This window comes from Battus philenor, unplaced genomic scaffold (genome assembly GCF_028537555.1).
Source record: "Battus philenor isolate CCGP_79_NKW_IND1 unplaced genomic scaffold, ilBatPhil1.0.hap1 SCAF_13, whole genome shotgun sequence".
Taxonomy (NCBI): Eukaryota; Metazoa; Arthropoda; class Insecta; order Lepidoptera; family Papilionidae; genus Battus; species Battus philenor.
Genome location: NW_027181675.1, coordinates 3,471,986 through 3,486,242, shown reverse-complemented (window position 1 = coordinate 3,486,242; position 14,257 = coordinate 3,471,986). Strand labels below are relative to the sequence as shown.

General features: G+C 32.5%; 1 protein-coding gene across 1 annotated transcript; it reads right to left on the bottom strand.

The window, feature by feature from the left end:
- Positions 1-7,398: 7,398 nt before the first annotated feature.
- LOC137933447 (lipase 1-like) lies at positions 7,399-8,670 on the bottom strand. The gene is given in 1 exon segment (XM_068777400.1): positions 7,399-8,670. A coding segment is annotated over 1 exon segment (1,179 nt). The 3' UTR covers positions 7,399-7,491.
- Between the last annotated feature and the right edge of the window lie 5,587 nt (positions 8,671-14,257).

The following is a 14,257-nucleotide window of genomic DNA, read 5'->3' as shown; positions in this document are numbered from 1 at the left end:
AAATGATGTTTTTTTTGGGCTCCTGTCAGTATTATGACGTAGGTGTATGAGTAAACTGTCATTTTAAACAATTTTCGTACTGGACAAGTGAACTTATATATTAGCACTTTTTATTATCATTTATTTTCTAGTATTGTACAAATCGTTGTAATTGAACACGATTTAATTGGGTACATCTTTTTTATATTTCTAATTTGTATCGCAAAGGTGTATTGCTTACAATGTTTTATTTTTTTTCCTTGTGTTTGCTGAGCACACACTATTAAAAAAGGTATTGCCGCTATTTGATATGGATCTTTCTTCTCCCAACCGCGAGTCACGACAGCGTTTTATTATTTTCAATTTTTTTATGGTTAAATACAGTTCTAATTTATATATATTTTTACTAGATTCTACACAAAGTTTCTTATTTGAAGACGCTGCCCACGTGTAACAGACCGTTAAATAACTAAAGGTTCTGTGGGAATAGGGAATTTAAACATTTTTATGCCTGGGATATTATAAAGAACATTTGTTAAATGTAATTAAAAAAAATTAAACATAATAACCGAAACTGTAAATTATACTACATAGTTAGATCATTTTGTTAACATAATTAAAAGAGGTATAAGATATTTATTTTTATTTAGTAACAATTTCTATTTCGATAAATTGAAGGTTGAAATAATTTATTTATTACTTAAAATATTTTTATTAAAAAAATAAATATAAGAAAATGCTTTTGCTTTTATATCCGCTTTCGGAACACGTAGCAGTGCATTTTGCAAAACCTAACTCTGTTGAGCTAAAATAACTATATAGTGGTTTTAACATTTGAATATTAGTTTCTAATAATGCCAATAAACGCGAATCAAATGTATTGTAGGGATATGTAAAATGTTACAATAATATTCAAAATCATTTCATATGTATATATATAAATAAAGAATATGCAATATCTTTAAATAATATAATTCCGAGAAATCAAAATTTAAAAATAGATTATCGCAAACCATGCATTTGTCCAACGCAAAATACCATTTTCATTTCAGAATGTTTAAGGAATTTCAATTGGTCAGTGAAGTTAAAAAAAGGCACCAGGTCACCCGGTCACCACGAGCCGTTAGACGTGATATGAATAGGGCTTTCCATTTGGTGGATTGGCTATACAGTCCATGTCGTGGAAATTCTGATGGATACAGGCAGAGCATCATATCGTGGCGATCTTTGGCGGTGGACCAGACCGTGGTACACAAACAGACGTAAAGATCGAGCTAGGAAGGAAGATAGAGAGTGGCAGCATCGCCTCCCTTATAGGGACGACACAGATTCTTACAACACTACGAGCATGTCATAAAGAAAGTCATATCTGAACAAAACCTAAGGTCGGGTAATAGTGATAAATAGCTGTGATATAGTAATCTTAAAAAAATTTTAGCAGCCTACACATACTAATGTTATTATACTAATAAAAATAAATATAAATGTAAATAATAAAAGTGTAATATTGTGAGAAACGTGGTGAGGTATAGAAGGCGATGTATGTATAAAAGAATGTAAACAAAATTTATAAAGTGAAAGACATTGTGGAAGAAGGCAGAAGAGAGAATGCATAATTAAGTGAAGGATAGAAGAAAAAAAAATGAAAAACGAAAAATTTCAAATAGCAATTCAAAAAGCCAAGTCCCATCATAGATTAAAAAAGGGGAGCGGGAGGCCCGCAAAAAAGGTCACATAAAAAAAAGATCTTTTGCGGTGGCCTGTTTTGTCATGATGGTGATAATGATGACTGAACTAACACAGGCTGGCTTAAGGGTAGAAAAAAACCGACTAGAATTAATATATTAGTGTAAAGGAACAGAAGCCCAACTCAATACTCACCAAGAACAAATAGAAATACATTCCAGCACTTATTCATTATTTTCGATACGCAATTTATATGACAGTAGATTCGATTTCTAAACACAATGAAATAACACAGAAATCGAGAGTAAATGAAAGTACAGCACTAGTTTATCTGACATCAGGTTTATTACTAATATTTATTTTAACATTGTGATCTACTTTTACGGCTGACTTAGGAAAACGTAAGTGGAAGGTATTATCTTTCAAACTTACGACGCGCAATATAATTTCACTAATAAGCATTTTTAATTGTTTTGAAGTAACAATGTTGTCGACACGGAGAATGGCTTTACAATTAAAAAAATAATAAAAAGTAATCATCGTAAACAGTTTTTTTTTCTGTTTTAGATCATTTAAACTATTTGCATTTTAATATTTTTTTATTTATGTACTGGCCAAAAATGATCTTTAATATAGATAACAAAAAATTTAAGGTCAAATTTATATTTAAAATAAAAAAGATATAACTCTAAATTAAAAATTTATATTAAGATTAATATAACAATACGATAATTTAAGCCGCAATGATTTTAAACAAAGGAATTTGTATAGTTATATACATATATGTTCGTGTGTGTTAACTATACATGTATTATTAATAATAAGAATTTCTAAATAAACACGAAATATTTTTAGTAGCGTAGTTGAGTAGAGCCGGCTTTGATTAAACTTAGAGGAAAGAGAACCTGGAGAATCTAAAGATAAAAAGTTTGAAACATATTTCAAGTTAGATGATCTGCAAATCGTTCCCTGTACCTAAAATTTGAAAGCATAATTTAGAAAAAAAAATATTATTTCTTTCTTCTCTTGGCGTTGAGAATTTTTTTAACAGTACAGAATCTGTTAGGACAGATAATAAACAATAAATAATTTTAATATGTTATTATTCGAATTTTGAACATGCTTTTTCTTCCTATATTATCACTACATAATATTTCTGAAATCATTAACATTTGGATAGAATGTACCATACTTTAAATGAGCATATGAGGTATACATTCATCCTTTTGAAGTTTTTACAACTATTTTCAATCATTCTGCATATCTGGAATTCCGTTAAAATATCGTTTTATTGTTATATTTATTAAATTCAATGACGAGAGACTAAAATACTTGTTTCCTTGTAATTATTTAACACTTATTTCATTGTTAAATCAGCAACGATAAATAGACAAATAAAAAGACAAACGGGAAATCGTAAAACTGATATAAACAAATCGTTCTTTCAAACTAGGGTTGATTTGCATATAAAAGATTACCTTCAATCGCTTGAGACGTCAAAAAAATATTTACTTATTACACAAAAATTATCATAAATTATACAGATAATTAGTAAGTTACAAAATTACGTATTTTAATAATAACATAAACTTTTTGTGAACAATGTAAAAAACTAAACAGTTTATTTTAAAATTGACTACATTAACAACCATATAAATGAAGAGTCAGCTAACCAAGTTTCACACATTTCGATCAACTAAAAACTCATGAATTTAAAAATTTATTTTTTGTTTTAGATTTAAAACTAAGGAAATATCTCTTGCGGAACTTTATTCTGTATGCGTAATTTAACCGTCCACAGTTTTATTTACATATTTTGTTTATCATGTGTCTGTTACTTTTTTATATCGTAATTTAAATGTGTTAATTAATATGCATAGAGTAGCAACAATTTTACATGTAATAACAACATTTAAGTTAGAAATGGCCCGAACAGCTCTTTTTAGTAAAATTATATTCACTTGAAAAAGGTAACAAATTTTTCATAGGTCTGTGTATACACATATATAATAAAGTTCCGCTGGATATCTTTTCTTAATTTAATCACCTTTTCATTGGTTATTCATCATAGATTCAACATTCCGAACCTGGTAGTAAATGTAAAAAAAATTGACCTATGACACTGTATAAATACATATTTTATATCAATATCTTGACAGTTCGAAGTTGTTAAGCAAAGCCGATTTGAAAGAAGAAATATTTAGTTTCATTGTTTTAAAGGAATTTGGTTTCTATAAATTAATACAAAGTGTACCTATGGCTTCTGGGGCGTGTGTTTTTTTAATATTTATGGTTCCTCATCATTGCAAGGCACAGGGCTTTCCCAGAGATCTCCTCAATTACCTGTCCTCCGCTGACAGTATTCAGCGATTTTCCGCAAACTTACTTTGTCGTTAGTCTACTTAGTGAGGGGCTCACCCATACCGCGTCCACCAACTCGTGATCGTCACTTAAAAACTTTTCGGCTCCAACAGGAGTTACTTGCACGAGCGGTGTGTTTCGCCCAATGCCACTTTAAACAAAGAACTCTTCTAGCTGCGTCAATAATCTTGGTCCTTCTGCGGATTTACATATTTTTTATAAGACCTCCAACCGAAGCTTCGAGACATCTCCATTGCTCCCAGAGGCCTTGAGTGGTCTATATTTGCATATAACATTAGCAAATATAAAATTTATATTCCTATATTTTTTCACAGAAGTTTTGCATGTTTCTAGAAATTGTAAAACAGGAAGAAGAATATGCAAAATTTTGCAATTTAATTTCCGTCTTTAAACCAAAGCCTTCACAAACTAAAATAAAAGTAATTTATAAAATAGTATTGAACTAAGATAACATTGCGCTGGAAAAATTATGCAGAGAGCCATATCGAAGGAAATACAGTATGATAAAATTAAAGTTACTTTCTAGTTTTTCCTACAAATATTATTACATCCAATCAATTTTATCATATTCTTCTATCGCAGGTGTGACGCTTTGCGCCTTTGTATTAACTGACTGATATCTGATTGATTGATATCGGTTCTCGGAGAAAGGTGTGTACCTTTTTCTCGAAAACTTGTAGCTGAATCGATATCAGAGTTGGAAAAGGATCGTTCTGAATTGCCGGCTAGTGTTGCTCAAACCTCGCACATTCCGGATACATTGCTAGAATACACTCACTTTTATATTACCAGAACGCCATCTGTTGTTGATTTACGATAGCTATTTATGTTATAAGTATATAGAACAATTTACACGGAACAATGTCTACCGTTTCTCATTAAAATCAACATAAGCTTGCCTATAGTTTTCTAATAGAAGCGGTTGGAAGCATCCGTCTTCTGACCGACTACAAGTCGTCTGTCGACCTTGTCCTTCTAATGCGGTAATATTGCATGTTACGTAATGCGACCTGTAATTGTAAGTATTCTCTCTTCTGGCTCTATTGATCTCTAGAATCTACATCTTCGGGCATTTTTATATGAAAGGAGAAGGGAAGACTTTTCTCTCTTGAGACACGGCTGCATGTTGGCTGAAGCTGGCAGGGCTACAGATGTGTGGAACGTTCCCTGGGCTCTGGGAACTTTAGACTTTTAGTCGCAACAAAACAAGGGCGGCTGCTAGTATAGTCACCATAACCATTATATAGTACTAGACAGGTCTCCTATCACCACAGCAACGTCGCAGAGGTTTCTTCTACTACTTCTTTTCCCGGCTAATGCTATCTGAAGTGTCAGTTATGGTAACCAAATAATAGCAATTGAGAAATGTTTGATTGTCTAGGACACTTTACAAATGGAATTTAAAACGCGTATTAAGAGATAGACCAATGTAATATCTTGCGCGCATGGTCACTCAATGCAACGCCCGTTCAATAGCTCGAACGAATCCAATGAAGCGAGAGCTTCGAAGTTACAAGAAACAAGGTTTACGTTAGGCGCCTTCTGCGCAATGCTATCTTCAATTCCCAGAATTTTCCGCCAAAAAATAAAGTACCTACGACCATTAAAGTACTATAAAATTCGAGGAATATGTACATGACAAAGAAGAAAATTGTGTGTGGAGCCAACTTGTTCTGAATCATGTAAATGAGTCAATTAAAAAGAATCTATTTTAAGTTTTGTCTTTTTTTGCCACAAATTCCTTTTACTTTACAATATGTATCATATTTTCTTATTTTTTAATGTCTTTGCGACTAAAGACTAGTTTTACATTAATTCATATTATTAGTTTTCTTCTTATTACTGATTACTGCTTATACTATTTATTTCGTACTATTATATATATATATTTCTTATAATTTATGTGTAGTCTTACAAATTCTATGTATAATGTTATTTACAATCTGTGTGCGTACCATCTATTACTCAAATAGAAGTAATTGAAACACAATACCCTCTGTATAATTTCTTATTTTCTTTTTTATTTTTATACAATCTTAATTATCTTATCCTATATTTAAACTTAAATACCATTTTTTATTAAAAATTTTATCTCTGTTATTGAAGCGAAAAATAAATCCGAAATATCACATATTATATCTTAGTTACGCGAATGATATTTTTACTAAAAAATTAATTACACCTATCCCTCGATTTACACGGTAGATACGTTCCTGAGAAAACCGTGTAAATCGAAAATTAAAATTTTTTAAGTCAAAACCGCTTAAATCGAAAATCTTGCAGAAAATTCATGATTCTGCTATTTAACAGTTGCGGATTTTTTTCAATAATTTTAGGTGTACACAGAAATAAAAATAAAATGCATTGACAAGTTAAAATATTTAATACATTACGGAAAACTGTTTTCTTTTATTTAATTACAACATACATTAAGCAGAAGAACAAAAAAGAAATTACTCTCATTCTTTTTTTCACAATCGATGGTTCGAATTCACTTTCATCACTCGAAGTTATTTGTGCCGATTCGATGTTTGAAGCAGTAATATTTACATTATGAGAGATGGTAATCAAATCGGTTATTAAAAAAAAAAACTTATTTGGAAAACCGTGTAAAAGCGAAAACGTGTAAAACGAGTACCGTGTTAATCGGGGGATAGGTGTATTCTATTATAATAATATTCTAAATAAGGCCCACCTTCCTTTAACGATGTAAACATTCAATTAAAACTATTTTTAGACTTGTACGAGTAGACAAACATTTTCATAGTAATATGATATAAGGAACATTTTCGACGAAACACGTTTCTCTGCTCTTTATAAAAGAGGTCACAGCAAATTTATTTCCCGATATCTAATTCGAAATTTAAATTCAAAATACGCCTTAATAAAGATTGCATAACATGTATCGAAATTCTTCATTAGATCTATTCATTTTGACAGATATATAAATAAAAATGCATGAAACAAAATTATTATATAAATATTATAAATTGATACATATTATTTGCGAAAACACTTTTTTCCCTAACTAAATACATAAATAGTTTTAATTTAAAGGACAAAATGGTTCATAAATTAAAAAAATGAAATATAATAGATTTTTTTTATTTGAAACTGTTAAAGCCAGTTTAAATAGACAACACCTCGTCAACATTTTGACCGAAGTATAAGAACGAAGCAATTAAATAAACCTAACTTGCGAGGAACTGAATTAACACAGCCACGAAATATATTTTATTACAACTACACGATTATTAACATTTTTACTTTGAAACATTTACGTGTGATTCAACTTGTTTATAACTTAAAGGAACATACACTTTTGGCGCATAAATGGACAATTGTTCTAAGTTCGTTAAATAAATATTTTTACAAAAGATATGTCTGACAAAGGTAAGTCCGGTTCTACGTCGGTTTTATAACAAGTTACTAAATATAATCGTTTTAGTTAAATCTATTTAAAACCGTGAAAATGTGTGGAAAGAGATATTTATTTATATTCCGACCCCAAATAAAATCTGCATGATTGAACTTCTTGTGTTTCAACACTCGATAATCGATGACGTTGGGCAGCCTGTCTCTTAACACTTAAGTGTCCTTTACTGATGACACGTAGTCGTTTCTTCCCGCAAATAGTGCTATTCTCATTTTCACTTTACCCAAATCATATTGTGGAGGCAAGCTTGTATTGTACAAAGCACCATTTTCTACAGGGCCATAGTCAAAGTGGGAAAAGTTCTTACTCAATGCTACTTGGCCTAAATGTACACCATTCTTCCTAGATGTGCCAGTTGGATAATGTGATATTATAACTGTGAGAAATTCAGGTTCTATTTCGTCCGGATCACGACCACCCAACGCGAAAATAAGTCCGTCTGCGCACAGTTCATAGTTCACTTCCTTCTTAGTACACAACAATCGAAAAATTTTATTAATAACGGAATTATCATTTAATACTTCTTCTACGTTAAGAAAACGTAAGAAACTGTCGATTGTCGGCAGCGATGCTAATAATGTAGATATTGGTGGTTTCACGTGATTTAAGAAACAAATCGGTGCCAATGCAATCATTACTTTTATCTTATCATTATACTCGGTTCTGGTAGACCCTAGAACGTAAAACAGCGTGTTACCTAGTGAATGGCCTATTGCACTTAGCTGTGTTTGCCCCGTCTTTTCAAGAATATAATCGATGACCGCTGGTAGGTCGTAGTATCCCATTTCATGAAAACTAAAGTTCCAGAATTTTCTACCATCTGGATTCAAATACCTGTGAGCTCTTGAATAACGGTTGCCTCTTGAGTTGTAAACCCAAACATCATAGCCGTTATTTGCAAGGGTGATGGCCAGAGAAGTGTTTCCTCTAATGATGAAGCCGTCGGCGCTATCGAGGATTCCATGAACAAGTAGAACCGGTCTCCGGACATCCCCGGGTATGTTAAACAGTTTCAAAATGAAACCATCTTCGGAGATAACGTGGTGCTCTCGTACTCTATGTCCGTATTTTAAACCTAACGCTTTAAAACCGAGTTTGGCGTCATTAACTTCTTCTAGATTAAGTACTGGTTTAATTCCATTACAAAAATGTATATAGGTGATAATTATCAACGTCTGTGTAAACATTGCCGTCGTAAAAACTGTATCACATCGATGTCTTTCTTTTGTGTTTACGTTTGTTGCGATGCAATTGATCGACGTTTCTACTATGATTTAAGATCTTGTAGACATTTTGACCGAATCGTGTTCAAAAAGCGTTTTAATACGCCACGAACTTTTTTTAAATACACCCACAAAATAAATTCTATACCATCAACACAGTTAGATTCGACTTGTGTTATTATCTCAGGACGGAACTCAGAACTTTAAGCGCGTCGACGAGAACTTGTTCGGATTATTTGTTTATATAGAGATACGTTCGTCACTGGTAAGTGAATAATGCTACGATTTGCCACGACTCATGTTGTACTTCGGTTGTATAACATGTTACTGACTTGTCCGTATAATTAATAATTTATTTAAAGAGAACGCTCAAACCGTGCCCTTGAATATCTGGTGTATTCAAGAACGCGGTTTGCGCATTATAACCAAAATATTTTATTTTGGTTATAATGCGCAAACCGCGTTTTTCTTTTTTATAATGTAAAATAATGAATTGTAATTGAATATTGCATACTATTTTATTATTTAGTAATGTCTGTTAAATGATCTCTCCAAAATGATATTTGATCTATAAACAATGTCAAAACATTAATGTTTTTATTAATAGAAATCCGTACAACGGAAACGGAAATCCGTTTATAAATAACGAGGCATCTTACCTTCTTAATGATTAACGCTCAAATAGGCAAGACGATATCTTGTTCCAACATTATCTGTTTTATTAATAGACCGCCCTCTATAGTCTATTTAATGTAAGTTAAATACATATATTTGTTTTTGTAAACATATTGTCGTTAACACATTATCATTTATTTATCTAAAATAAAATTTTAAAAAGAAAAATTAATTTTAATTTACAATGACGAGTAAATAAAAATTCTTTTTATGTTAAATTCCAAAAATTACACGTATTTCTATCACTTGAAGTAATGGTGATAGATAATTTTAATAAAACATTCGGGTAATTTTTAAATGTTAACAATAATGTTAAAGAAAATTGACTGTAAGTCATTAAAAAACGTAAAATAACACAGCGGAGTAAATTGATGAATTTTTCTTTGCATAAAAAAGCAAACACAGTGAAAGACGTCTACCCTTAAGGTGTGGACCAGTTCTCCGCAACCTTTCCTTATTTACGGCACATTATCTTTCCTAGAATTTCACCATAACAAGTGAACGTGACGAGCCACTTTGTGTCAAATACAAAATATGTATAATGAAAAAATGTTAAATTTCATTAACTTTTATCGCGGCACACTTGTATCCGACCAACGGCACACCGGTTACGGAGCACTGGTGTAAACGATCTAGTCAATGTCGTTATAAGACGCAAGGTGCAGGCATATTCAAACTCTTATTGGAAATCTATAGGAGAGATCCATGTTCAGCATTGGACGTCTTATGGCTTAAGTAGGCTTAAATAATCATCTATTTAAAAATTATTCCGTATCACCTTTGGTCACGCCAAAACTTGAGAAGGACATTAGCGAGGTTATTATTTTTTTAAATTCCTAATTCAAATAGCTCGTTATAGAAAAAAAAAATAGAAAATATAATCGATAATTTTCAGAAAATGCAATGACTACTTCGAATTTGTCATTTCGCTATAAACTGCAAGCTTCTGACAGTTCGGTTTGACAGTTCACGCGGCGAAATATAGATATATTGTCAAAAAGCCAAAAAACTTAATTTATATTGTTGTTCAATAGCTGCAGTGGTCTGTATTTATATAATAGAAAATTTATTTCTTTTTTTACATTTAAATTAACAAATTAATCACAATATTTTTTTAATTGAAATGCGACAGGCCAATTAGTTAGTTTTAGTTTAGTTAAATTGTACTTTGTGGCAATAAAAAAACAGCCTGAGTTGTTTTTGGTACATTCTCAGACGCCGTGGTCTTTGGTATCCTCGTAGCTTCAAGTTGAAGTATGGCATTATGTCATTGACAGTGTATGACAAGGCGTTCCCGTAGTTTTAACAAGAGGCATCGAAGGCGACCTTGGGGTTTTCGTCGATAGGAGTCCGCCATAACCTTTTCGTTGCCTCCGCAGTGGAAGGTTAGCCAATGGAATAAAAAAGAAGGATTTTATTATAAATTCTTATTATAATGTCCACAAGTGATCAATATTCAATAATTCTTAGCGGATATAAATAAATAAATGTGTATGAATAACTAAATATTAATATTTTGAATAACGGATTCTTACGTAAATAAAACTAAAACGTAGAATAAAATGTCGGATTTTTTCGCTTTCAAGATTCGCTTCTAAGATGAGTATGAATATTATGAAATACGGGCTTCTGTATTTTGCTTTAAAACTTTTTACAGGAGTTTAAAAACTTAATCTTATATTGAAAGTAACTTCACGAAGTTAGCAAAGGGAAAGAAATTTAATCATTATTCAGTATAAAAAAATTATGTTTGAATTTTAAGATATCATCATATTGGCCCATCCACAAATGACATACATCTGAAAATAAATTTGTCAATGATTCTATTTCGTGTGTATTCTGTGTTCATTCTAAATTTGAGAGAAATATGATTTTCACGTCCACGATGCTATTGCTGCTTGTTATTTTTTACGATACATATAATAAATTTTAATTGAATTGTTGCTAGAATTCAATAAACTTAATACGATGAGAAAAAATGAGAACCTTATTAACTCCAAATCAATTTGTTAGGCGGACATAGCTTCAAAACAGAATTGCCACCAAAAATAAACCTGTACATAGAACACAATTGCATGTTAGTCATAATATCGCCAATAACGCGGAGTGGTATCAGCGTAATGATGACCTCTATCGAACTCAAACTCCCAACGGTCCAAGAATTTTTTAAGGCCTGCTCAGTTCCTTTTAGTCTAACTCTTCCCACCCAAACTCTATCATAGCGAGTGCTTCTCTCTACTCCCTCATACCTCAGTAAAGGCCAAAGTCCAAAAGACGTATTCCTCAAGGTTCCCACAGAACACACACTACTTCACACTCGCTGCAGACACTCACAACACCGCAAGTGCTAAACTCACAGCACCAACAACCACTGCACCTGCGACAGTCCGCCCAGGACACCACACAGAGTTATACACAACAAAACCAAACGGTACTTACCACACCAAAACACTCGTTTTTAAGGGAGCGACCGCTCGCTCCCTGACTGCGAACAGCGTGGGCGAACCGAGGTTGGATCCGAATCTCTTCTTGACTCGCCTGTGATCCATGTTATCGTCTCAAACAGCACAGTATCAACACTACTCAGCTGTACTCGGGTAGAGCACTTTACTACGTGCGAACGACTTCATGCAACTGATACGCGCCCGTCCAGCTTTGTTTTTTTTAATCATTTAAGTTCACGGATCCTTCCGCTCCGTGAATTCAGCTCCGATGAAGCTATAAAAGCCTTCGAGCAGACAGCACTAACATCAACAGAAAATAAGTAATGATATCATCAGTTAGATAATGTTAGAACCCACGTCGTTGTGTCGGCGAAAATGTGCAGGTCATGATGTGCCATCGCACGGACCCTGTTGCGTTTAGTGGATTCTGCTTAAATTGCTTCATCAACCATGTTATCCCTAGACAAAGCTGCCGGTCGAGACAACGGCAAAGTGCCACTCAGTTGGAATTTTTCTGCGCTTAGATTTCTGGACGTGCTCACCGTGAATTCATACAAGAAAAAAAATATTTTTATATACTATACATAATAAATTGAAAATAGAAGGGAGGAAGACACGACTCGTGGGGCAGGTACGAAGTATGCGATGGCACCGTGAAGTTTCGCCGCCATTTATATTAACAAGCTGCTTTATAGATCCATACAACATTAATAATTGTATCTACGCAATAGCGTTGTTATAAAAGTTTTCGGGTTATAAGCAAAAATTCCATTCGAAAGGTTAAATAAATAGCAAATATATATACGTAATTAACGTTTCGCAATTAAATTTCGCAAAGCCTAATTCCATTAGCAAGTTGAAAAGAACTAATTCCAATGAACCATTCCCTTCCGACGTAGGTTTTCTTCGTCGGCGAAATCTACGAGTTTCATCAACTATTAATTACTATGAACAATTAAATTAATTAAATTATTTAGTTACGGCTATAAATACTTCGATGGTAATGGAAGTTTTAGCTATAGTAATATAGAAGAATAGTGATGTGCTAAATAAATCAAATAAGTCTCTGGTCTTACAGACGACAACGCAATCATATTTTCAAAAGCACCTTTTCGTAAACTGAGTCTTAGCTATAGATGCTTTATTAGACGGACGCATCATCTAACATCACAAGGTGATGAGTGAATACTGTGACCAGCGCGTTATATACTTATATACAAGCTGTATCGATTAACTATGTACTGCCAGAAGATTTTAGCCTGTATAATAGAAAAAATTTAAGGATTTATTTTATCAACAATGCGGCTAGCTAATATGGGCATTATATCGACTTTTTTGTCAGTGCGATAGAAGTGGGCGTAGCTTGAGGAAGATAACCGCATTGGACAGTCAGTTTGATTTCACTTCGCGTACCACTTAAATTAAATATATATTCTTAAATAATAAAAATACCCTTCGGCACAGTTATTGTTATCATAACAAATCATTCATATCTAAGTTTATTACATTGTTGTCTTGGTTAAATAATTATAAAAAATTAATGTAACAATTGCAAAGTGATCAGTTTATTAATTGATGAAATGTGAAATAGGCATATTTAGTAATCGATAAATATTGACCAATGCAGCTGTTAAATATAAAAAAATCGGCGCGTAAACTGTTAAACGCGCGAACTTCAAAGCGAACTGTCAAATGCGCAATTACGTCAGTCGCTATATTTTCTCTTTTTAGTGATAAAATTTTAAGAAAAGAAATCATGATGGACTTATTGTACTACCAAGTATAATTTAAATTTTTTTTATATATGCACATCAATTAAGAACGTCACGCGATAGTATCAAATAATACTAGTAACTATGTCGTTGTTGTCGTCGGTTTAGGCCATAGACGCCCACCACTGGGCATAGGCCTTCCCCAAAGAGAGTCACGCTTGGCGGGCGAGTTGGCAATCGCTATGTGGTATTATGTTATGCTACAGACGCTACTGCCCATCCTCTGGAAACTTACTTGTGAACAATAGAAATTCTATATAATTAATGCACAAAGTGTGAATGATATAAGATTGTATTCCGGGAAACGAACCCACGACATACGATCATAAGTCTCTATGGCTTGGCTACCACTGTTCAAAGTATCAATGTGTAGTAGATTAATTCGTAATACCTTGTAAACTGAATCCAAGTAAATATTCTAGACTAAGGCGGTATATGGAATAATAATGTAATTTATATATTACATTATTATTATCTCTATAAGTAATTATAAGTCTAAAAATCAAGTAGATATATTTAAACAAACGTCTGAGTTTGTGTGGACTCTCAGAGCGCATTTGGAACATCGGTAGCTATAAGTTGAAACTTGTTAAACTAAATCTAATTCAAGTTTCTTTCGAATTGGGTTCTTCTGGTATTTTTCACATGTATACATATAGC